This window comes from Panthera onca, chromosome D2 (genome assembly GCF_046562875.1).
Source record: "Panthera onca isolate mPanOnc1 chromosome D2, mPanOnc1 haplotype 2, whole genome shotgun sequence".
Classification (NCBI taxonomy): Eukaryota; Metazoa; Chordata; class Mammalia; order Carnivora; family Felidae; genus Panthera; species Panthera onca.
This window is the reverse complement of record NC_138349.1, coordinates 37,737,772-37,764,685: the sequence shown is the minus strand read 5'-3', so window position 1 is coordinate 37,764,685 and position 26,914 is coordinate 37,737,772. Positions and strand designations below refer to the sequence as shown.

The 26,914-nt window shown below is 38.8% G+C and overlaps 1 protein-coding gene across 7 annotated transcripts in view; it reads right to left on the bottom strand.

Annotated features, from left to right (window-relative positions):
* Positions 1-17,050: 17,050 nt before the first annotated feature.
* Positions 17,051-26,914, bottom strand: part of BMS1 (BMS1 ribosome biogenesis factor) — a 71,362-nt gene continuing 61,498 nt past the window's right edge. For all 7 annotated transcript variants that reach the window (XM_078434567.1, XM_078434565.2, XM_078434564.1 and 4 more), the window contains 9 exons: positions 26,377-26,550; positions 23,653-23,841; positions 23,378-23,558; positions 23,117-23,175; positions 22,219-22,341; positions 21,145-21,292; positions 20,634-20,809; positions 18,413-18,574; positions 17,051-17,890 (listed from right to left, as the gene is read on the bottom strand). In XM_078434567.1, the coding sequence (XP_078290693.1) occupies positions 17,660-17,890; positions 18,413-18,574; positions 20,634-20,809; positions 21,145-21,292; positions 22,219-22,341; positions 23,117-23,175; positions 23,378-23,558; positions 23,653-23,841; positions 26,377-26,550 (1,443 nt within the window). In that variant the 3' untranslated portion in view covers positions 17,051-17,659. The remainder of the gene's footprint in view (positions 17,891-18,412; positions 18,575-20,633; positions 20,810-21,144; positions 21,293-22,218; positions 22,342-23,116; positions 23,176-23,377; positions 23,559-23,652; positions 23,842-26,376; positions 26,551-26,914) is intronic.

Below are 26,914 nucleotides of genomic sequence, written 5' to 3'. Positions count from 1 at the left end.
GGGCCTACCTCCCAGAGCACCCTCCAGTCAGAACAGCAGCAGCCCCAAAGGTGGGGCGGGTCTTGGCAGCTTGTGGAAGGCTGTCCTCTTCACTCCTGCTCTGCCCATCTTCACACAGTAGACTGGCCAGTAGCCCAGGCCAGGTGGAAGGAAGCTGACCAGCAAAATCTATCATGAAGCAGAGGAGGGGGTGGTATCTCAGCTGTAACAACAAACAGAGACAGGACCCCCTCCAACCAGGGCAAATATACCTCGCTATGCAACTAATGGCTAACTGCACTCACTATTCTCTCCAAAAGAGGGGAGCGCTTACCTGGCAAGGCACAACAAGGGCAAATGAAAGTGTTCCAGGTCTGGACAAACAGATCTCTAACGTCTCTCCACTCCCTTCAGCCTAAGCAAACAGAAACACCATGGATACGTTAAAAGATTCATTAACTCCAGGGCGCCTGGCTGGCTCAGCCAGCAGAGCACGTGACTCTTGATCCCAGGGTTGTGAGTTCAAGCCCCCCATTAGGCATGGAGCCTATTTAACAAAACAAAACAAAACACAAAAAAAGTTAAAGGATTCACTAGCTCCAAAGATCTGGGGCATCTAAAACAAATAAGGCTGTTAGAAAACAAGAGACTATCTCTAACTTGTATTTCAGAAATAAATGAACTTCTATCCAACAGAGAATATGTGTTCTCATCAAGCTCCTGTAGAGTATTTGGAAACATTGACACTGTGCTGAATGAGCAAAGAAACCTCAGCTCATTCCACAAACCACAGTCTCTCACCAGGCTCAATAAAATTAGAAACAATATGAAGACAATGTCAAAAATACATTTTGGAAACAAAATTAATTTCCACAATGGAAATTATAAAACATTTGGAACTCAATGACAATAAAATGTTCATATACAAATTATGGCATTCAATGAAATTGGAATTTATTGAGAAATTTATACCATCGAATGAATTTGTAATAAACAGGATGAAAGGGACAGAGGAGAAAGCTGAAGGCAAAAGGCCGATGGATTAAAAAGAAAATGAAAACTAAGATGAAAACCACTTTAGAAACAGACTACTATAAGAGCATGACTTATCAAAACCTGTGGGATATTTCCAAAGAAGTATTCAGGGAAAAATGAAGAGCCTTAAGTATATATGCATCACCCTAATGCTAAAAGAAAGATATAGCTAAGCAAATAACACAAGATTTCTAAAAAAGGAAGAAACAAGAAATAAAGTAATTTACCTTAAACACAACCATATAGGGGCGCCTGGGTGGCTGAGTTGGTTGGGCATCAGACTTAAGCTCGTGATCTCCCGGTTCATGAGTTCGAGCCCCATATTGGGCTCTGCTGACAGCTCAGAGCCTGGAGCCTGCTTCCTATTCTGTGTGTGTGTGTCTCTCTCTGCCCCTCCTCCACTTGTGCTCTGTCTCTCTCTCTCTCAAAAATAAACAAACATTTTGGAAAAACATAATAAAACTAGACTTGATAAATAAAATCCAAAACTGGTTCCTTGAAAAGATCATTAAAATAAGCAATCCTCTGGTAAGTCAAGCAAAAGAAAAAAGGAAAAGGTAGAAATCTGAAAACATTAGGTTAAAAAGTGACATTGACTCCATATATTAAGGAGATATTTTAAACCACAAGAGGATAGTAGACACAGCCTCATTCTGGTTGATTTTATCTGGAAGCAGTGGAAGATTTTCTTGGAATGCATAAATCACCAAAATTGGCTTAACAGGAGGCAGAAAACCCGAAAATAACAAGAAACATAGAACAAACTAAGCAGGTAATGAAGGTATTACAGGGGCTCCTTCAGCCTCCAGAGACGGGATTGTCGTTATGGAGATTACCAAAGCACAGGAAAAAATGGGAAGCTCCCCAGTTCTTTCTATGAGATTAACAAACTTTCTACAGGAACACACACACACGCACACACACACACACACACACACAAGCCTGCACACCTGAGCACACACGTACACATGTATGCACGCATATGCGCAAACACAGGTACACAATGCAATGATATAGAAACGTCCCCCAAGACGCTTATAATGGCTAAAAATAGAAAGTTTCCAAACAAAACAATTCTATGTGTCTGTTTTTTAAAAAACTGGAGACCGCATGAAGGAAAATAGTATATATATGTGTCTAAAGGAGATCTAGAAGATATACATGAGAACAGCAAGGTCAGCTGTGGGGAGGATAATGAGATGAGAGATTTGGGAGGGAATTACAGAGGAGATTGGTTCTGTTTACGTTATTCCTATATTGCGGGAATGTTTACAAACTACATATATTTATCTATTACTTCAAAAAAATTAATGAAATTAAATGTAAACCAATCCATAAAAGTAAATGAAACCAATAATGAATAACTTGTAATACTAACTTGAAAAGGAAAGTAACAGTTTTAACAATTACTAATTATTTTTAGGCTAAAGAATAAAAATTAAAAGTTAGGAAACACGGAAAGACCTTTCACAATAGGAGAATATTTAAAATAGAAGGCCATGTTTTTAATATATTTTTTAAATGTTTATTTATTTAGTTTTGAGAGAGAGAGAGAGAGAGAGCAGCACCCGTGAGTGGGAGAGGGGCAGGGAGGGGGTGGGGGAAGAGGACCCAAAGCGGGCTCTGTGCTGAGAGCAGAGAGCCTGATGGGGCCTGAACCAACCGCGAGGTCATGACCTGAGCTAAAGAGCCACCCAGGTGACCCCAAGGTCATTTTTTTAAATTAAAGAGGTAGGAATGGCTCACCCAAACAGGACACAAAACCTCAAAGCCATAGAGGAAAATATTAGATATGATTGTATGGACATTTGAAACCTTTATATAAAGAAAAGCATCAGGGACTTGTCGAAAGACAAGTGTCATATTAGGGAAAAAATATCTGTAAGATTTATAAACAATCATAGGATTTATATCCAAAACATATAAGGAGCTTTTACAAAATTAATATGGCAAAATAACCCAACAAAAAAAAAATGAGCAAATGATATGCACAAATCACAGAAGATTATGAGAATGACCAATAAACACTAGAAAACATGCTGCAGCCTTCTGGTTATCTAATAAAAATGCAAATTTAAACAATAATGAAATATTTCTTGTGCTTACCAGACTGGCAAAAATTAAAAGTATTGAACACATTTACCACTGGCAGGAATTGGGAAAATTCTGTTATTTTTTAGGTAATTCCTCTTTATCTATGGATCTCTTCCTCTCCTTCTGGCACTCATATTAGATGAAAGTGAACACTTCTTCTCACCTCTCTCTGTAACTCTCTACCTCCTTGGCCCCTTCCTCATCTTTTCCAGAAGAGCCCCAACTTGATTCATTCATTTTTTTTCTTCTGCTCTTTAACCTTCCCATCAAGTTCATAATTTCAGCACTTAAATTGTTCATACCCAATATCCCCAGCTGGTACTTCTTCATAACTGCCTCATCAAGCCTCCTGTTTCCAATATCCTCCTGGGGATATTCATTATGCTCATGTAAATGCTCTTCCTGTCTTGCCTATTTATCTGCTCCCTCTGGTGTTCAGTTTGTGGTCTTTTCCTCTCTGGGTTTACTCTTCTCATGCTCTGCCTCCCCTGAGACTTCTCATGGGTTTTTAGCTTAGGATCTGGGCTCTATCAATTAAGTATCTTGTTTGTGACATCTCCAAGGTTTGGGTTCACAGGATTACAGCTAGCAACCCATCTTAATCACCTTATTAGGAGCCAGAAGCAAATTTATAAACAAAAATCTTAACATCAGATGTTTTCATGGCTAAAGAAAATGGACGCATGAAGGCGTTGCTGGTAGGATATGAAGTGTTGCGCCCTTCGAGGGGCAGATTTTGTGGCAGCATATCCCAAATGCCTAAAAACTTGACTGGATGTACCATGACAAGATGGTGTAGATTTGCCTGTCTCTGCTCCTTCCCTGTAAATATCACTAACTGTGCTAGAAATAATCTAACAGACAATCATAAAAGGACTACGGAAGAGGAAGGCAGACTGGCTGGAAGCACAAAACTTGAGGAATGACTTGAGGGATAAGTTCCTGGGTTTTCTTTTTACTTCCCATTGTCTTAGCCCATTTGGGCTGCGATGACAAAAACACCATAAACTAGGTGGCTTGAACAACAGAAGTTTCTCACAGTTCTGGAGGCTGGGAAGTTTAAGATGAAGGCACTGGAAGAAGTGGGGGAAGGGAGGAAGGGGAGGGAAGGAAGGAAAGGCAAAGGAAGGGAAGGGACTAGGTAAATGTTCTTAGACTTGACACCAAAAGTATAATCCATAAAAGGAAAATTTGATAAATTGGACTACATCAGAATTAATTTTTTGTTGCTCTGCAAAAGATCCTGTTAAGATGATAAAAAGACAAATTACAGACTAAGATAAAATATTTGTAAATCATGTACCTAAGAACCTGTGCCTAGAATATAAGGAAACCTCAGAGCTCAACATGAAACAAATGAAATTGAAACTGTTCAAAAGAAATGAACAGATATTTGACCAAAGAGGATATATAGATAGCAAATATGGACATGAAAGGATGGTCAACATCATTAGCCATTAGGGAAGTGGAAAGCTAAAAAGGAGAGCCCTGGGAAACAGGAAAGTACCAGGGAAATTATGGAGTGGAAGGAGTTCAGGACAGTGAGTGCAGGAAGCTGTTTATGAGCTCCTGTGCTCCCTCTTGAGCTGTGGATACCTAGACCTGACCCTAAACAGCATATCACTGACTTTGAGAATGGACCTAAGAGATCAATGTCCAGGCTACGTTGTACAATGTACAGGCTACTACATAATGCACATGTGAAACTGACCCAAATAACACCACCACAGCTTTGCACATGGAACTGACAACTGTCAGAACTCACAGAAGGCTTGTTGGGACTTGCAGCTAAACAGTGCTTACAGGGACATGTTCAGCATTAAAATGCTTATATTAGAAGCAAAGAAAGGTCTCAGATCATTAATCTGAACTTCAACCTTAAGACATTACAGACGAAGAGCAGAATAAAATCAAGGCAAACACAAGAAAAGAAATAATAAAGAGCAAAAACCAGTGAAATTGAAAATAGCAAAAGAATGGAGAAAATCAATAAAACCAAAAGCTCATTCTTTAAAAAAAATCAATAAAATTAATAAACCCCTAGAAAGACTGACAAACAACAAAAGTAGAGAAAACTCAAATTACCATTATCAAGAATAAAGGAGGTGGTATCACTATAGAACTCAAAGATAATAAAATGATGGTAAGGGAATCCTACAAATAACTTTATGACCACAAATTGGGCAACTTAGGTTAAATAAATTAATTCCATTTCATAATCTACCAAAATTCACTCAAGATGAAATAATCTGAATAGCCCTATAACTATTAAAGATACCAAATTCATTGTTAAAAAACATTTTTAAAAAATCCCTGGGCCTAGGTGGTTTTACTGCCAAAGTCTATCAAACATTTAAAGAAATAACACCAATTCCACTTAATCACTTCCAGAAAATAAAAAGGAAGAGAACATTTCCCAACTCATTTTATAAGGCCAGCATTACTCTCATAGATACCATCATCAGATAAAGACACAAAAACTCTACAAATCCATATCCCTTACAAACACAGGTGCAAAAATACTCAACAAAACATCAGTGCATCAAATATAACAACATAGTAAAAGAAAAATATGCCATAACCAAGTGAAGTTTATCCCAAGAATGCAATGTTGGTTCACTATTTGAAAAATAAATCCATGTAATCCACCATATGACAATCTAAAGATGAAAACCACATGATTATATAAGTTGGTACAGAAAAATCACTTGGCAAAATTCAACACCTATTCATGACAAAAATTCCCAGCTAACTAGACACAGAAAGGAATTTCCTCAAACTGAGAAAGGGGATCTACAAAAAAATTGGGAACAAGGCAAGGATGTCCACAGTTACCACTCCCAATTCCACACTATATGAGAAGTCCCAGTCAGTACAATATATCAAGAAAAAAAAGCATACAGTTGGAAAGCAATAAAAACTGTCCCTAGTATAAAACCCTAAGGAATCAACCAAAAATAACTACCAAAGACCTAGAATAATAAATGGGGCTAGTAAAACTGAAGGATATAAGTTCAACACACAAAAATCAATCATTTTTCTAAAAACTAGCAGTAACCAAATGAAAACTAATATTTAAATAATTAATATTACCTGCAATGGCTCCAAATTATTAGAAAACTAGACATAAAACCAATAAAACATGGATGGGATATGTAGACTGAAAACTATAAAATGGTGATAGAAGAAATCAAAGAATCGCTAAGTAAATGGAGAGAGATGCCACGATCACAGACTGGAGGACTCAACAGAGCAAAATTGTCAATTCTCTCCAAACTGATCCGTAGATTTTAATGCAATTGAAGTCATGGCAGGATTTTTTTTTTATATAAATAGAGGCAAGCTTATTAAAATTTACACCAAAAGGGAAGGGTCCTAGAATAGCTACAACAATTTTGAAAAAGAGGAACATAGAGGAATCCCACTACACCATTTTGAGACTTAATATAAAGCTAAAATAATCAGTTGTGTGGCAAAGGGTTAGACATATCGATCAGTGGAACAGAATAGAGAAACCAGGAATATACCCTCAATATACCCTGGATTTTGACAAGGATGCAAAGGTATTTCAATGAAGAGTGGATAGTCATTCAACAAGTAGTACCAGAAAAACTGGTTGTCTCTAAGTTAAAAAACGAAAACAAAAAAGCCACCTCAATCCAAATCTTACACCTTATCCAAAAGTTTACTCAAAATGAAAATCATAAAGCTATAAAACTTTTAGACCAGGAGAAAATCTTCATGAGCTAGGGTTAGGAAAAGAGTTTTTAGTCATGATAACAAATATACAATCCATAAAAGAAAAAAAATTAGTAAATGTTAAAAACTTTGTAAGACACTGCTAAGAAAATGAAAAGACAGCTGTAGATCAAGAGAAAATGTTTGCAAATCACATAGCTGACAAAGGACTTATTTAAAAATGTATAAAGAACTCTCTAAATCAACATTAAGAAAACAAACAATCCAGGAGAGGGGCCAAGATAGCAGAACAGCATGGAAGTTTTTTTGCATCTCTCATCCCTGAAATACAGCCAGATCAACACTAAACCTCCCTGCACACCTAGAAAACTGATTTGAGGATTAACACAACTATCTGCACAACCTGAACCACAGAACTCAGCAGGTATGCAGCAAGGAAAGGTGAACTGGAGGAGAAAGCCACAGAGGGCAAGGAGCTGTTTTGCTCTTGGAGAGAGGACAGAGATGGGGAGAGTACGGGAAAAGCACCCCTACTCCCCTCCCCCCACCAAAAGCGCTGGAAAGAAAGTAGAAAAGTGGAAACACCCGCAGGAACCGAACAAAAAAGGGAGACAGGAGAAAGGAGAGGGTTTAAATTCCATTAAGATTCTATAAACAGGGGGAGTGCAGAGTCTGAAACTCTCCAGCTTGATACCTGGCAGAGCTCTGGTGGGAAGGGAGAATGCCCAGGAGCAGACAGTGAGGTCCGAGGGGTCCTCAGGCCACACGGGGAGAGGTAGTTCCCCTGTGGGGAGGACATTTGGTAAAGGCTGTGCTGCCACAGCAAAGGTCCCAGCGGACCCTGGAGAACAACCACATTCACTGGTGCTAGAACAAGGACGTTAAGGGAGAAGCCTGGTGCCAGATGTGTGTTGTGATTTACCATAATCCCTGAAACACTGCTATTACACAATCGCGTGAACTTTTTCTGGGGTGGGCTGGCACCCAGGCGCAGTCTCTGGGCACTGGCAGCAGCACAGTCTCACGAACATTCCTGGGGGAAGACCAGCACCCAGCCATTGCTCGGTGAGACCCTCCCCCAGAGGGTCAGAACGGGTCAAAGCGGCAGTCCCTCAGAAGTGAGGGGTTGGGAAATATAGCCACATCTGAGATAAAACTCAGGAAGGGGGTGCTGCCTGGCAACCTGATGGCTTGGTCACGGATGGTGTAAAAGCCAGGAGTGGATGGAAGCCAGAGAAAAGGGCAGGGTGCGTGATTGCTGGTTGGGGAGAACAGAGTTCCAAAACTAGAGACTGGTAGCTGGGTGACGCCATTTTCACCCCTCCTACACATCAGCATACATACCTACATGCGCCACAACAATACACCCCAGTAAGCTAAGCAGCGCCATCTAGTGGAGAATGGAGATGTTACACTAAACCCCGTCCAACTGGGCCAACCTTGCTCTTCAGGAACACCACAAGTCTCTCCGCCTGCTTGGTTTACGAACTATAAAGTGCTTCATAGTTTGACCTGTAGGGGAAACCAATGTAATTTCAATCATGCTTAAGTCTGTTTGCTGGTCCATCTATTCAATTTCTTTTTTCACTTTTCTTATTCTTGAATACAGAAAGAGAAAAAATTTATCTTTATTTTCCATTTTTATTGAAAATATTTTTAATTTCTTTCTACATTTTTACTTTTTTGTAAATTTTTCAAATTCTATTTACTTCCATCATTTCATTTTATCCTATTTCATCATATTCATTTTTTTCAAATTTTCAAACATTCTTCTTTTTTTGGCTTTTCTTATCTTTCCCTTTATTATCTAATCTATCAATCTCCTTTCAACAACCAGACCAAAATACACCTAGGATCTAGCATCCTTTATTTGATTTTTTTGTGTTGTTTTCAATTTTTTAATTTTAATTTTTTGTCTTATTAATTCCTTTTCTTCCTTCAAAATAATGAAACAGGAATTCACCCCAAAAGAAAGAACAGGAAGAAATGACAGCCAGTGACTTAATCAATACAGATACAGGCAAGATGTCTGAATCAGAATTTAGAGTCATGATAAGAATACTAGCTGGGGTTGAAAACAGATTAGAATCCCTTTCTGTGGAGATAAAAGCTAGTCAGGATGAAATTAAAAATGCTATAACTGAGCTGCAATCTTGAATGGTGCCACAACAGCAAGGATGGATGAAGCAGAGCAGCAAATCAGCAATGTAGAGGACAAACTTATGGAGAACAATGAAGCAGGAAAAAAAAAAAAGGGAGACTAAGGCAAAAGAGCACGATTTAAGAATTAGAGAAATCAGTGACTCATTAAAAAGGAACAACAACAGAATCATAGGGGTCTCAGAAGATGAAGAGAGAGAAAAAGGAGTAGAAGGGTTATATGAGCAAATCATAGCAGAAAACTTCCTAACCTGGGGAAAGACACAGACATCAAATTCAGGAAGCACAGAGGACTCCCATTAGATTCAACAAAAACTGATCAAGCCATATCATAGATCAAATTCACAAAATACTCAGGCAAGGCAAGAATCATGAAAGCAGCAAGGGTAAAAAAGTCCTTAACCTACAAGGGAAAACAGATCAGGTTTGTAGCAGACCTATCCACAGAAACTTGGCAGGCCAGAAAGGAGTGGCAGGATATATTCAATGTGCTGAATCGGAAAAATATGAGCCAAGAATTAATTCTTTATCTAGGAAATCTGTCATTCAAAATAGAAGGAGAGATAAAACGCTTCCCAGACAAACAAAAATTAAAGGAGTTCCTGACCACTAAACCAGCCCTGCAAGAAATTTTAAGGGGGAATCTCTAAGGGAAGAAAAGATGGAAAGTACAAAAAAGACCCAAAACAACAAAGACTAGAAAGAACCAGAGAATACCACCAGAAACTCCAACTCTACAGGCAACACAATGGCAATAAATTAATATATTTCAGCATTCACTTTAAACATCAATGGACTAAATGCTCTAATCAAAAGACACAGGATAACAGAATGGATAAGAAAACAAGATCCATCTATATGCTGTTTACAAGAGACCCACTTTAGACCTAAGGACACCTTCAGATTGAAAGTAAGGGGATGGAGAACAATCTATCATGCTAATGGTCACCCAAAGAAAGCCAGAGTAGCCATACTTATATCAGACAAACTAGACTTTAAAATAAAGACTGTAACAAGAGATGAAGAAGGGCATTATATCATAATTAAGGGGTCTATCCACCAAGAAGACCTAACAGTTGTAAACATTTATGCTCCAAATGTGATAGCACCCAAATATATAAATCAATTAATCACAACATAAAGAAACTCACTGATAATACCATAATAGTAGGGAACTTCAACACCCCACTTGCAGCAATGGACAGATCATCTAAACAGAAAACCAACAAGGAAACAATAGCTTTGAATGACACACTGGACTGGATGGACTTAACAGATATATTCAGAACATTTCATCCTAAAGCAGCAGAATACACATTCTTCTCCAGTGCACATGGAATGTTCTCCAAAATAGATCACATACTGGGACACAAAATCAGCCTTCAACAAATACAAAAAGATCGAGATCACACCACACATTTTCATATCACAATGCTATGAAACTCAAAATTGATCACAAGAAAAAATGTGGAAAGATAACAAATACTTGGAGACTAAAAACCATCCTACTAAAGAATGAATGGGCCAACCAAGAAGTTAAAGAGGAAATTAAAAAGTACATAGAAGCCAATGAAAATGATAACACCACAGCCCAATACCTCTGAGAGACAGCAAAGCGGTCATAAGAGGGAAGTATATACCAATCCAGGTCTTCCTGAAGAAGGAAGAAAGGTATCAGATACACAACCTAATCTTATACCTTTAAGAGCTGGAAAAAGAACAGCAAATAAAACCCCAAACCAGCAGAAGACAGGAAATAATAAAGATTAGAGCAGAAATCAATGCTATCAAAACCAAAACCAAAACCGAACAGATCAACGAAACCAGAAGCTGGTTCATTGAAAGAATTAACAAAATTGATAAACCCCTAGCCAATTTGATCAAAAAGAAAAAGGAAAGGACCCAAATATATAAAATCAAGAATGAAAGAGGAGAGATCACAACCAACACAGCAGAAATACAAACAATAATAAGAGAATATTACGAGCAATTATATGCCCATAAAATGGACAATCTGGAAGAAATGGACAAATTCCTAGAAACATGAACTACCAAAACTGAAACAGGAAGAAAGAGAAAATTTGAACAGACCCATAAGCAGTAAAGAAATTGAATTCATAATCAAAAATCTCCCAAAAAACAAGAATCCAGGGCCAGATAACTTTCCAGGAGAATTCTACCAAACATTTAAAGAAAAGTTAACACCTATTCTCTTGAAGCTGTTCCAAAAAATAGAAACAGAAGGAAAACTTCCAAACACTTTCAATTCCAAAACCAAAGACCTCACTAAAAAGGAGAACTATAGACCAATTTCCTTGATGAACATGGATGCAAAAATCCTCAACAAGATATTAGCCAACCGGATCCAACAATACATTAAAAAAATTATTCACCACAACCAAGTGGGATTTATATCTCAGATACAGGGCTGGTTCAATATCCGCAAAGCAATCAATGTGATTCATCACATCAATAAAAGAAAGGACAAGAACCACATGATCCTCTCAATAGATGCAGAGAAAGCATTTGACAAAATACAGTATCCTTTCTTGATAAAAACCCTCAATAAAGTAAGGATAGAAGGATCATACCTCAAGATCATAAAAGCCATATATGTAAGATCCAATGCTAATATCATCCTCAATGGGGAAAAACTGAGAGCTTTCCCCCTAAGGTCAGGAACAAGATAGGGATGTTCATTCTCACCACTGTTATTCAACATAGTATTGTAAGTCTTAGCCTCAGCAATTAGGCAACACAAAGAAATAAAAGGTATCCAAATCGGCCAGGAGAGGTCAAACTTCCACTCTTTGCAGATGACATGATACTCTATATGGAAAACACAAAATATTCCACCAAAAAAATGCTAGAACTGATCCATGAATTCAACAAAGTTGCAGGATATAAAATCAATGCACAGAAATCAGTTGCATTCCTACACACCAATAATGAAGCAACAGAAAGAGAAATCAAGGAATCAATCCCATTTACGATTGCACCAAAAACCATAAAATACCTAGGAATAAGTCTAACCAAAGAGGTAAAAATCTATACACTGAAAACTACAGAAAGCTTATGAAAGAAATTGAAGAAGACACACACACAAAAGGAAAAATACTCCATGCTCCTGGATAGGAAGAACAAATATTGTTAAATGTCAAAACTACCCAAAGCAATCTACATATTCAACACAATCCCTAACAAAATAACACCAGCATTCATCACAGAGCTAGACCAAACAATCCTAAAATTTGTATGGAACCAGAAAAGACCCCAAATAGCCAAAGCAATCTTGAAAAAGAAAGCTAAAGCTGGAGGCATCACAATCCCGGACTTCAAGCTATACTACAAAGCTGTAATCATCAAGACAGTATGGTAGTGGCACAAAAACAGACACTCAGATCAATGGAACAGAATAGAAAACCCAGAAATGAACCCACACACGTATGGCCAACTAATCTTTGATAAAGCAGGAAAGAATATCCAATGGAATAAAGACAGTCTCTTCAGCAAATGATGCTGGGGAAAACTGGACAGCAACATGCAGAAAAATGAACCTGGACCACTTTCTTACACCATACACAAAAATAAACTCAAAATGGATGAAAGACCTCAATGTAAGACAGGAAGCCATCAAAATCCTCGAGGAGAAAGCAGGCAAAAACCTCTTTGATCTTGCCTGCAGCAACTTCTTACTCAACATGTCTCTGGAGATACAGGAAACCAAAGTAAAAATGAACTATTGGGACCTCATCAAAATAAAAAGCTTCTGCACAGTGAAGGAAACAATCAGCAAAACTAAAAGGCAACTGACGGAATGGGAAAAGATATTTGCAAACGACATATCAGATAAAGGGTTAGTATCCAAAATCTATAGAGAGCTTATCAAACTCGATACCCAAAAACCAAATAATCCAGTGAAGAAATGGGCAAAAGCCATGAATTGACACTTCTCCAAAGAAGACATCCAGATGGCCAACCGACACATGAATAAATGCTCAACATCACTCAAAATACGAATCAAAACCACAATGAGCTACTACCTCACACCAATCAGAATGGCTAACATTAACAACTGAGGCAACAACAGGTGTTGGTGAGGATGCAGAGGAAGAGGATCTCTTTTGCACTGCTGGTGGGAATGCAAACTGGTGCAGCCACTCTGGAAAACAGTATGGAGGTTCCTCAAAAAATTAAAATAGAACTACCCTATGACCCAGCAATTGTACTACTAGGTATTTATCCAAGGGATACAGGTGTGCTGTTTTGAAGGCACACATGCACCCCCATGTTTATAGCAGCACTATCGACAATAGCCAAAGTATGGAAAGAGCCCAAATGTCCATTGATGGATGAATGGATAACGAAGATGTGGTATATATATACAATGGAATATTACTTGGCAATCAAAAAGAATGAAATCTTGCCATTTGCAACTACATGGATGGAACTGGAGGGTATTATGCTAAGTGAAATTTGTCAATTGAAGAAAGACAATTATCACATGGTTTCACTCATATGAGGACTTTAAGATACAAAACAGATGAACATAAGGGAAGAGAAGAAAAATAATATAAAAAACAGGGAGGGGGACAAAACAGAAGAGACTCATAAATATAGGGAACAAACAACAGGTTGCTGGAGGGGTTGTGGGAGGGGGATGGGCTAAATGGCTAAGGGGCATTAAGGAATCTACTGCTGAAATCATTGTTGCACCATGTGCTAACTTGGATGTAAATTATAAAAAATAAATAATTAGATTTAAAAAAAAATCCAGGGGTGCCTGGGTGGCTCAGTCGGTTGAGCATCCAACTTTGGCTCAGGTCATGATCTCACGGTTCATGAGTTCAAGCCCCACATCAGGCTCACTGCTGCCAGCGCAGAGCCCACTTTGGATCCTCTGTCCCCTTCTTTCTGCCCTTCCCTGGCTCACATGCTCTAAAAATAAATTAAAACATTAAGAAAAAAACACATCCAAATAAAAAGCAGGCAAAGGCTTGAACCTAAAGTTCACTAAAGAGGTCACTGTATATGAAAGGCAAGTAAGAGATCCTCTTTCTCCACAGTACCCAGTAGCATGGCTAATGTAAAAAGCACTGGCAATACCAAGTGATGATGAACAGGCAGAGTGCTAAAACTCTCTTTAATTGCTGGTGTGAATGTAAAAATGGAACAGCCACTCTGGAAGAGTCTGACAGCTACATTAGACCATATGACGTACTCCAAGGTATTTACGCTGCAGTAATGAAATCTTATGTTCACACAAAAACCTCCACACAAATGTTTATAGCAGCTATATTCATAATTGTAAAAAAAAATGGGAAAAACCACACCGTCCTTCCATTGGTGAATGGATGACCAGCTGTGGTCCATCTGTACAGTTGGATACTATTCAATAATCAAAAGGACAGCATCAACAATACACAGAAGAATTGGGATGAATTTCAAAGGCACGATGCTCAGCAAAAGTAACCAATTACAAGAGATTACATAACTCATGCTTCTACTTACACGACATTCTCAAAACAGAGCTATGGTGTGGAAATATATGTCAGTAGGTAGCAGGGCGGGGTGGAGGACAGTTGGGAGGGCTACATTGCATGAGTTAGTGCTTGGGAGAGAGGACTGATTGGGATCTTAGTTGTGGTACTGGTGACATGAATCTATATACATGCTAAAATACAGAGACCTACACACCTCTTTAAAATGGGACCAGACAGGAAATCTAACTTTCAAAATCTGTTCTGTAGCAGTCACTTCGAATGTAACCTCATTAAATCCTCACAGACCGCACGATTGGTTTATTATCTCTATCTTGCGGACAAGGAACCTGAAACTCAGAGATACTCATGAACTTGTGCAGAGTCACATCACAGTGAGTGGTGTGGACACTGGAGTCCACTACCCAGACCCTTCCTCCACCTCAGCCCCTGGGATGGTCAAGTCTGCCCACAGAAAAGACAGGCTGTCCTATTTGTTGATGTCACTTACATGTCTGGCTTCTATGCCCAGCTGTGCTTGGCTGGACCTGCTCAGCTCTAGTCACGTGAACCGCAGCAGGATCCCTTGGGCTTCTTGGGCTGCTCATGTGCATATGCGGGTTGGACTTGGTGATTTTGAGGTATGTGATAATATTGACCTAATGGGAAGAATGCTGGACTAAGACCCACCTATGTTCAATTTTGACTCCTCCCTAGGTAACTCCATCCACTTCCAGGAAGGTGTTGCTGTCTCTTAGCAATGCATTTTAAGCCCAGATAGGATGTCAACCTGAGCTTCAGACAGTATTCCTAACTACCTCTTCAGACATATCTATATGGCTGTCCCACAGGTACCATTTCCTAAAACCAAGTTCCTCACTACCCAGCAGCCCAGACAGCAAAATCCTCAGTGTAAGCCAGACACCTAGGAATCAGGGGGGTCTCCCGAAAACCCCTTGCTCCCCACAACTCTCAGATCCAACATACCTCCCATGTTACATCTAAAGCTCTAGCATCTACCACTTCTCCATCTCTGTACCACCTTCCTGCCTCAGCCTACTTCCAAGACTTATCCCTGGATTCCCTCCAAATTAGTCCCTACCCAGCAGTAATGGGAATTTTTCAAAAATACAAATCTGACCATATTGTCCCAACTAAGTATCCTCCAAGGGCTTTCCAGTATCTTGGGATAAAGATAGTATCTTAATGCAGCTTCGTTGCCTGTCTCTCCATTTCCTTCTCTATCTTCCCCTGCAGCTTCCTGCAACCCTGTGTCCATCCTGGCTTCAAACACAGCGGCTTGCAGGTATCGAGCTGCATTGTGCCCAAGGCCTTTGGACGTGCATTTCTATTGGCTGACACGCTCTTCCCCTTCCCAGTCCTACCTTTTGCCAAGTTAACCTGCTTCCTTTAAGGAAGTCTTTCCTGACGTTCTACACTATAGAGCCACACTGTCCTCAACGTAGCCATTGGCCATGCAGTCCATCAAGCAACTGAAATACATGACTGCTGCTGAGAACTGGACATTTTGTTTTAATTTTAATTAATTTCAACTTAAAAACCAGTACCAAGTTCAGTCATATTTAAAACAACGAGGGGGTATGAATCTTGTTTTTTAAACTATAAACTTAATGAAATCTAAATACAGGTCAAGTATTTCCACAAAATTTAGCATCTGAATTGAGAGGCACTGTAAAAGTAAAGTGCATACGAAATTTGAAAGACTCCACAAAAAATAGAAATGTCAAATATCTCATTATATAAAAACACAGGCTGTATGTTATAATGATAACATGTTAGATATAATGGCTTAAAAATAAGAATACTAAAGTTCGTTTCACCTGTTTCCTTTTCCCTTGCATTAGTCAACGTGGTAGCATCATATTTCTATCAGATGCAGAGGGCATCATCCAGAGCAGGCATGGATGGCCCTCCAGGCTGGGGTTCTCACTGCCTACCCTCAGTGGAGGGCAGAAGGTCTCGTGGGCTGGGATGGGTATCCTTGATTTGAGCCAGCCTTGTGTACCCGGCCAGTCTTCAGTTCTCTCTTCCATCAGAAGCCCACCGAAAGGAAAAGAAATTTAAGATGATGGTAAAATAGCTCCACCTAGGTAACAAGTTCCCTACCAGGATATCATTACACGGTTACCTTTGCCAGAAATTAGTTTGTAAGGCACATTATCACATTCAAGTGCTCCCACCTGAGACTGGCAAGCCACCTTGGGTCTAGGGCAGGTAAAGTGTGCTCCACAAGGCAAAGGGAGGAGGCAGAAAGCTCGGCAGCAGCCCCCCTTCTGTCCCCCTATATGCTTTGCTGCCAGGCCACAGCATATTGGCAGTTATGGAAAAATCGAAGCACATTTAGTGATAGAGCAGGAATTTAATTAATTCATCCCTGCACTTATTGTATTGGCACCAATAGCATTTGGTTCTGGATACACCATAGTGAGCAGCACAGGTGGTCACCTCAGAAGGGAGTAGTTTAGGGCTTGGATCTCCAGATCCTTATTACACTCTTAAAAATGACTGAAGGACTTCAAAGAGTTTTTCTTCAAGTGGGTTGTATCTATCAATTTTTACCATGTAAGAAATGAAAGCTGAGAAAATTTTAAAATATTTTTTTTATTAATTTGTTTTAACAGATCAAAACTAGCCCCATATATGGTGACATAAATTAATAGAAGCAGCTGGATTCTTCTATGTGCAGTCAGGTCAGCCTGTTGCGCTATTACCCATCACATGGCCTCTGGGAAATAGCTGTGCACTGAACCATACACACTCCTTTCTAACATTTGAAAGCTGAGTTTTCAAGTTAATATTTTTCCCCTTTGGAGGACGCATCATGAGGATGGCAGAATCAGCAATTTATCCACAATCATCAAGCATTCATCCCTGATGAAAACTATTAAGCCAAAATTAAGTATTTTAGTAATATTTTTGTAGCACAAAAAATGAAAACTAAGGTAAGAGGAATGTGAAGGAATCTACAAAACCATAAATAATATTGCTTTAAATCTTGACACAACCTAGGCTCTGAGAATGAATGGGCGTCCTATCAGCTGAGTCTCCATTTCTCTTCTCAAAGGCACAGTCTGGGCAACATATCCAACAAAGGGGTCTTCCTTGGGCTCCAGTGCCCTGCTGTCATTTACAGGTACTGTAGTATTTGAAACCATCCACCTCTGCAGATGCAAAGACTATCTGTTTAAAGCTCATTTTGATGGCTCCCCAGACCCCTTCAGGCTGGACTTCTGATTTCTCCTTTCTTTTTGACCCTGAATTCGGAAGAGCTTCTTCCTGAGGTCCTTCTGTCGCTTCAGTTTCTCTTCTTCCTCCTTCTGCTTCACCTTGAAGTGTTCTTTATTGTGCAAATGCCGTTGTTCCTTGGCCTTCTTCATCTTCTGACTGTGCACCGTACTTAGAGCATCCAGCAGTGCAAGGATCTGACAAGGACAAAACGCATGAGCATCAGAATACTCTTACAGCATGCTTTCCTTCTAAGTTTCCAGGGGCCTAAACACCTCAGCTGATGTATCAAAACTAGAAGCAATCCATGATCCAAATGAACATTAACCTAGGAAAAATTTACCCTGAACTAGGACATCATAATTTGCATGGAAGCAGAAATAGGAGCGTATCTAGAGCAAAATACTTAAATAACGGCTTTCACCACAAAACCACCTTTGTTAATCACTCTGGATACTATGGACAACTACGATACAGTGACTTGTCAGCTGGATGCTTCCATTACTCCCCATTAAAATGTGTAAGACACAGCACGACTAAACAAAAGGGAAATGGACTCTGGCCTCTCCTCTAAATTTTGGTGCTAGTGCCTTGAATAAGTCTGGCCCTTACCCTTTCCCAATGAAAAATGAGAATGCAGTAGAAGCACCACATGTGCTACTTGAAAGTGCTATTTTCACATCTAAATGCAAGATGCAGGAAGCCATTATCGACAGTACCTTCCTTTCATGAGGTTCCCGTATGACGGCTGGTCTCCGCCTGTCCTTCGGTATCTTGCCTGCCTTTGCTTGGGTCTTGGGCTTGTTCTTAAATGGCAGGGCCTTCTGCAAGGCTTTTGGAATGTGCAGTGAATTAAAATGTTTCTTTTGCCTCATGATTGGCTGAAAAGAAAAATAAAGACAGTGATGTATTTGAATGATGCTCTATATGCATTTAAAACTTGCCTAAAATCTTCTCAGTGAATTGACTTTTCCATATGATCAGTAACACCAGAGTCTGCTGATCATCAGAAATGAGGATTCAATTGTCTATCAAATATGGATTGCCTCAATGGATGTATACTTCTCTGTTGCAAAACAGAGAAATACATAGAATATATTTATAGTTCTTCCAAAAAAACAACTGTGTCCATGTCTATGGTATGAACTATGGGGATCTCAACAGAGCAGATCAACAGATCCAAAGTTTCTTTTAATGGAAAACCCACACCTTATTTTGGGGGCACTGAGGTAGTTTCTTGTATCTGAAGAAGAATAATCTAGCTGTTCATCTTCACAGTCAACCTCTGTGAATTTAAGGTCATAGTTCTTCCTCCAATCAGCAGCAGCTGAAGTGTCCCCATCCCTGACTGCCATTAAAAAGTTTAACTTTATTCTGTTTCTAATGGAAAGCCAGCTAAGAAAAAGGAGATTAAAATGACAGATAAAGGCCAAACACCCTCTGCATTCAATTTTTACAGGAGTCTAATTTCACTGCTTAAATTGAGATGATCAAAATTCTTAGCTGCCTCAAAAATACTAATAAGTTGAAAGTCTTGCCCTAGGTCTTTACCAAGGCCAACATCAACTATATAGAGAATATTTCTGCCACGTCTTTAAATTTACTATGAAAGACATCATCCATGATAATATTCAATATTCCTCTATTTAGGAACCTAAAATGCTTGGAATGAAGGACCTTGGAGAAGTCACATTCTGAAAAAAAGACTAAGCATCATAAGCTAGACAACAGGTACCACATCCTGTAATACATTTTAACAGAAATTCACGTAACATAATTCAAAACTGTATTATTAACTATTTCATTAAAAAAGTAATGACTGGGAAACTTCTGTTTCTGGCAGAATGGCAGACTGATATCCTGAACTACCCTCTTATTACAAAACAATTAAATACCCAGCATTAAAATAAATCTTTTCAAATGCATTAACGTGTGAAGAAAATAATAAAAGTTCTCCAAGACCAAAATCCAAATGAAATGGGATTTTGACAGGCACTGAGAACTTAAAATAAAAAAAAAATAGTGATGACGCCAACTACTGGCAACTATTGGTGGTGGGAATCTAACCTGGTATGGCTCCAGAATACTACAAGCATCATCCAGTGAAGCTGAACACATGCATACCCTATACCTGGCAATCCTAACCTGGGGGGGGGTCTATGTAAAAGAAATGTGTGCATATGTATATCAAACAAGTCACACGTAAGTATTCAGGGTAGCACTTATAATGGCTAAAAACTGGAAATAATGTCCAACAATGGATAAAACTGACACTGTCACATAATACAATTCTACTTGACAGTAACAAATGAATGCCTGCTATACAAAGAACACGAATGAGTCTCATAAAACCGAATGAAAGAAAACAGGCAAAATAGTTTATGCTGTATTTTATAAAACTCAAAAAACAGGCAGAAATAATTTACCTGTCAGGAGTCAAGATAGTGGCTATCTTTGAGGTGGAGATGGGGTATTGACTAGCAGTCATAAGGGAGGCTTTTGTTGTGCTGGTAATTCCATTGCTTGATCCAGGTGACAGCAATTTTGGGTGTGTTAAAATTCATGAGCTGTATGCTTATGATCTGTGTAGTTTTCTGTATGCATGTTAACACTTCACTACAAAGTTTATTAAAACTTTCAAAAAAAACCCACCCACATTGCTTCAATAACAATTAGCACATTAGTGTTCTTAAAAGTAATACATGTATACGGCAGGAAAAAAACAGTTCAAAAGAGTATACAGTGAAAAGTCTGTCTCCTTTCCAACCCACGAAAACTATTACCACTTTCCTGCATTCTTGCCAAAATACTCTATGAATATACAACATGTTCATTCAAATTTAACATTAGATTTCCTACTTGAAAATTCAAAACATTCAAAAACATTATGTACAAAGCATCTGGATGACCCCCATCTACAGAGCACATGTGTGACCATACCTTATACAAAGAATCCTTGTTGGGCTTTAGTCGGACACCATGGGCAAGCCGGAGTTGACCGGTGGTCCGCATTCCTGACCATGTGTCTTTCTCACCAACTGGCTTTAACAAAGAAGTCACTGGGTTATAGAAGGCTGGAATGGAGACGGGATACCAAGTCCTCATGAAGACAATATCTGGAAAGAGAGGTAATTTACTTTAACATTTTCAAAAGAAAATTCGTAACGATCCTGTCAAACAAATGAACATTCACTCCAAACTTCTCTAGTTAGTTGCATGGTATTTGAAGACAGACTTCACCAAGTAAAATTTTAAATATCACAAAACTCTTACTGGGTCTGAATCACATGGCTCCACACACAGCATGACTTAGCCTAAGATGCTCCAACTGGGGAGAGCTGGAGCTGATTCCAATTTCCTAAAACCTAAACTACAGCCTTGAATCCACACTGGCTAGAAATCAACAGTGAACGGTAACATGCTGTTATGATTACACCACGATTATATTTACCACTCATCAACAACTTATCCTCAAAGCTGGCCCGGAAAGCTCCTTCTGGAGCCCGAAGTGCTTTCTTGATCTGTCCCCTTATGCCACTGACAGTTCGAATCACAGCACCTTCAAATTTGGCCACTTCCAAAGCAGAGTTAAACATTCCCTACAGGTATAAGAAAAAAACAGCCCACATAACACAAAATCAGATACGTTACTTCTTAGTTTATAAATAAATCCTTGGTTAAAAAAACAACTCATTTAATGGTGATAAAATAATCAAAATGTATTTTCCCCACTACGAGTGACTACGTCAAAAGGAATACAACTCTATTTCATTTTCCCCAAAATAATATTAAGACTCTACTGTAGGTTCATTAGCATGCTCATCACTGATATCTCTGTAGAAGAAAAGATCAAAAAGATATGTACTAGACTGAACAGCCCTAGATAGCCTCTGCTGTCATCTCACAGGGCTGGACTGCAGCTCATATCCTATGACTTAGGTGCACGTGCTCAGGAAATAATGAGTGTGGATAAATGCTGGTGATATTATTACTTTATATAAAGAGTATTTTATGATCTTCACACTGTATTTTTAATGGAAACACCCTACTAATAAAATTTTCAATAAATGCCACTCAAACCACCTTCCCACATTACACTGCAGAACAGAGCGTCCATTTCTCTGTACCCCTGGCCAACAAGTATTTTACAAAATACTTGGTCTATTTTTCTACCGAGCTATTTAACAAACCTATGATTTTCCCCTTTTCTTAACACAAAACAAAAGGACAGGAAACAAAACCCAGTGAATGAGATTATATATTTTCACTATTAGCTCTGTCACAGTCTCACATGGAATAAGGAATAGCCTCAATTAGTAAATATCTCTGTTAACTTGATCTTAAACTTTTCTGAGCATACTTAAGTAACACAGAAACCAATATAAAGAAGTAAACCAATATCAAAGACCAAGTTTATAAAAGATTTCAATACTCTTTTGAATGCATCAGACTGTATTTTAGAAGTATTTCATTCCTTCTTTCACAAAATATACATTCATAAACATGAATATACAGATATACGGACCTTAATGAATGATGTATTCTTGAAAATTTTATATGGAAAACCAGTTAGCTTTAATTTCTTCACAATTTTTATGGATTTATCCAGATCAAGGACAACTCCTGTGGCAGCTATCCGGAAATCAGGCTGGGAAGAACCCCCAAAATTTGAATACAGGAGTAACATCAAGGAGAAAAACTACAATTCTATGATGCAATAAATTACCATAGTGCATTTCACTTACAATCAACTAAGAACAAGAAAGAATATGTGAACATGCAAAGCAATTATTTTAGAAAAAACAATGTGAAACTCTAATACATGTAATAAGCCAAACTAATGATGATGTCTTGAATATTCTCCAGAGGGTGATTTCATAATCACGTCATTTCACAACAATGACTGATTCAGAATGGAAAGCAATATGAAAATCTGGTTACAATGTTTAAGAAATTAAATTTTAGACCCCCAGGGCAGATTCCATCTGCTCATTGTTCAATTTTTATGTCAAACTGGGCCGATAAAACCTGCTCTGATTGATCAAACGAAGACTGTGTGAACATACTCTGCTAAACAAGCAGTACCAAGGGGTAGTCTTATGTCTACCTGGTATCCGGTATATCCCTAGAGCCGAGTACAATGCTTAGTACATGGTGAGCACCACTTAAATATTTTTAGAAAAATAAGTCCAAAAAACGCATACAAATATAAAATGTTATCAGTACCAAAATAATTCTTCTACCTCTCCCTTCTCCATTCCCACACCTTACTTAAAAAGACACAGGAAAACTAAAAGCAAAGAGAAGCTTACTATAAATACTAAAAACATGTCACTTGCAACTTAAAGTTTCATGTACATATTCCATATTTAAGATATATTCCTCAAACATAATCTGGAAAATAAAACATTCAAGATATTTACCATTATGCCACTAACAGACTGTACTGCCAAGAACCCAGTTCCCTGTGGAGTAATAGGACCTTAAAGAAAATAGAAAAAAAAAAAAAAGAAATACAGTGAATCACAAATTTTGGATTCTATTTTAAATATGTACTCCAATCCAAAAACAAGAGAAAGAAAAATCTTATGAATTGAGATTTAATGGAGAAAAGCAAAACTATAATGATAACAAGTAAACGGTTTAAATCAATCTACAAGCAAGTTATTCTAGTAGCGTATTACCCCAAAAAGTTGCTCCACAATGCATGTGCTGTGGAGTGTACTTTAGAAGCCTCTGTCTCCCATTGTGGTCTTCGATGTAATAGAGTGGAATGGTCTGAAACCTCCTCCACCCCACAGAGAAAATGATTGGATCTCGGGACTTGAGGATTTTCTTATACCAACGATGTTTCTTCAGACGCATCTGAGGGGAGAAGAGATTTCAATTTCAATAAGATTATTGGTGGAAGTACATCCAAAGAACCCCAATTGTCAAGCATGCAGCAAAGGGTACCTACCTGTACATATCCGACATTGCCTTCGCTATTGCCCAAACCACCCAAAATCATTGGGTAATGGGGGTCGAAGTTAAGCACAAATTCACAGGGGACATTTTCTATCTCAATTCGAACATACATCCCAGGTCGAAAACCCTCATATTGAACTCTAGCTTCATCATCTTGATCTTCAAATTCTGCTCGATTAAGCTATATATAAGGGGGGGAAAAACAATAAAAAAAACACATAGCTGTTATCTTAATAAATGTAAGGTTAACATTTTTAAGACAAGCAATTTCTCAATAGAGGAACATGGACAGAATCATTTACGCTTTATCCTTATTAAAAATAACATGCACTCTTATCTTTACGGTTTGTTTTCTTCCTTGCTACTCCAAGCACAGCAAACGCAAACAACTCTGAAAGCAGCCCTTCATGCTGGTCAGCGAACACTCTTAACTTCTTTCTTTTCTTACTCTGCAAACAATTATTTCACACTTTTCCTTTCTTTGAATATCCAGTATCTCCTCCCTCATTCTCACTCTCAGCTGCTGTTTCTTAATTCACTCAGGATCTAAGTAGTCTAAAAGAACTTCCATAGTCAACTCCTCTACCAGGGTTTACGCCCCCATTCAGCCTTTTATTATAGCTTGTTATCATTATATCTATAACTTATTATATTACTGCAATTAATTAAAATTAAAAATTTTAAATTCAGTCCCCCAGTCACAATAGTCACGTTGCAAGTGATCAGTATCAACACGTGGCTCGTGGCTACAATGCAAGACAGCACAGATATACATTTCCATTATCACAGAAAGTTCTACTGGGCAGCCATTATAGCTTATTTATCCGTGCCTCTATTCAATGCCAAACTTCACTTGCAATACTAGCTATCATTCACTTTTATTCTAACAGGTCTTGCCTGTTATTTCTCCGGTCTTAACACCTTCTTTTGACTCTTTCTCCAACTATTGCCCCATTTCTCTGCTTCTCTCTGAAGTAAAATGGCCCAGAATTTTTCTATAGTCATGGCCTCCAGCCTCTGCTCCCATTCTTTTGAATCCTCCCCAAACTGGTCTTTAATCCACACTCCATAACAATGCTTACCAAAATCATGTAAGGCCTCCACATTCCCAACCCAGTTGTCAATCCTGTCTTCATCACAGTTAACACATCAGCAGGATTTAAGATAATGTATCCCTCTTTCCACAGTGGTTTCCAGCATACCTCATGTTCTCTTAGATGTCTTCTATCTCCTGAGCGCTGCTCAATCCCACTGCTGCTTCCTCCTCTCCAGCTGGCCTCTTACAACGGAGCAGCCACTGTCAGTCCCCGTCCTCTCTCCTGTCTCCATGCTCACTCCTCAGGTCATCCCATCCATTTTATGGCTTTAAGTAGCATCTAGATGCTGAGGGCTGTACATCTGAGTCCCTGGCCCCAACCTCTTTCCAGAGCTCCTCACCGACTACTTGATGCTCCACTTGTCTGGGACAGATCTCAAACCAAACAGCTCTAAACTTCACCTTCCTGGACAAACCTGCACCAACTAGAGGCTTTCCTATCTTACTGACAACTCGAATTCCAGTAAGTCATCCTTGTTTCCTCTCACACACCCCGCACTCAATCTACCTTTAATCCACCTTTCAAAAGTATACCCAGAATTTGACTCTCTTTTTCCTCCATGCCACACACCGCCCCACCCCACAGTGTGAGTCACCTTAATCTTACTGAACTCTTGCCACAGCAATGCTTTCAAAGGTAAGCAGGTCACACATATCTCTCCTCTGTTCAAAACCCCCATTGATCCCCATTTCACTCAGCATAAAAAATTCAAAGTCCTTTACAATGGCCTACAAGATTCTAGGTGATTTTACGTAATAAATGAATTGAAGCAAAGACTTCAGAACTAGCTTTACATGTCTTAGTTACTTCTATCAAAGGTCAGTACAGACTTGGAACCTACACATTAATGGCTAACCAGGAGGTACTTGAATAGATGAAGGCCTAGGTTGGGCAAAGCCTGCTGACCACATTTTTACAAATCACATTATTTAACCTGTATAAGATGTATTAGGGTATATTCTAGCTTAAAGGCATTCTTGGTACCCCCCACCCTTGTCAAAGCGCAATTCAAACACTCGCCATCACCTGCACACACATCTTTGCGTGTCCTTCAGAGTGAGTTCATCAGCTCAGTCTGTTTAGCATAGCAGGTAGGAGGGCCAGATTATCTCCTTTTCAGCATTCTACATGCTCCCTTTATCTCCACATCTGACCTGACACTTGAAATATCCTGTGAACTCTGCCCAAGGTGAGTATTTAGAAAAGCTTCCCTGGAGAGCATTGGTACATGCATAAGACTGGTATGTGCAAGAATCACCTGCCCATTCAAATTATTTAATTATGGTTCCAGGGACCAGTAATCAGAATGCTACAGCAATGCTTGTATTTAAATAAATAAATCACTACACTGTGAGACCCTCAACAGTTGCAGCCTATCTTAACCATTTTTGCTACCTCAATGCTTGGTACAAAATAGACACTGGTATCTTTCTGGTCCATTTCTGACTGAAGAAACTATCAGATGATCACATGAATAAACACTCATCTGCAGCTTGACCTAAGAGTCCAAACAGGAGGCACAGAAGCAGGTCAGGGAGTAGAGACCTAAACAAAATTACATATTCACAATACTGTACTATAGCCTTGAAATGAAGCTGATAAGAACCAAGTTTTCTTACCTGTGCTTGTTTATGCATTTCTCCTTTAAGATCATCAAAATATGTGCTTTCTCCTTCATCATATTCTGCATCAAACATCTCCTTCAATTTTCTCTTTTTATCCAAATGCTTTTTCTTGGCACTTTCCTCTGCATTGGGGTCAATTTCTTCCTTAACTTCTTCTACATCTTCAATCTTAAATTTCCATAAGAGAAACAGTTGTAAAAGTTTGTGGAGATCTTTTCTTTAAACATTAAAGCAGATTTTTAAAGTTCTTTTTTTTTATGTTTATTTCTCTTGAGAGAGAGAGAGAGAGAGACAGAGAGAGAGAACAAGCAGGAGAGGCAGAGACAGAGGGAGAGAGTGGGTCCCAAGCAGGCTCCACAGTCAGCACATAGCCAGCACGAACCATGAGATCATGACCTTGGCTGAAATCAAGAGTCAGATGTTTAACCAACTGAGCCCTTCAGGCGCCCCAGATTTTTAAAGTTCTATCCGAGCTGCAAAAATCTTGGTTGTGATCATCATGAAAACAAAACAAAAAAACAAAACAAAACAA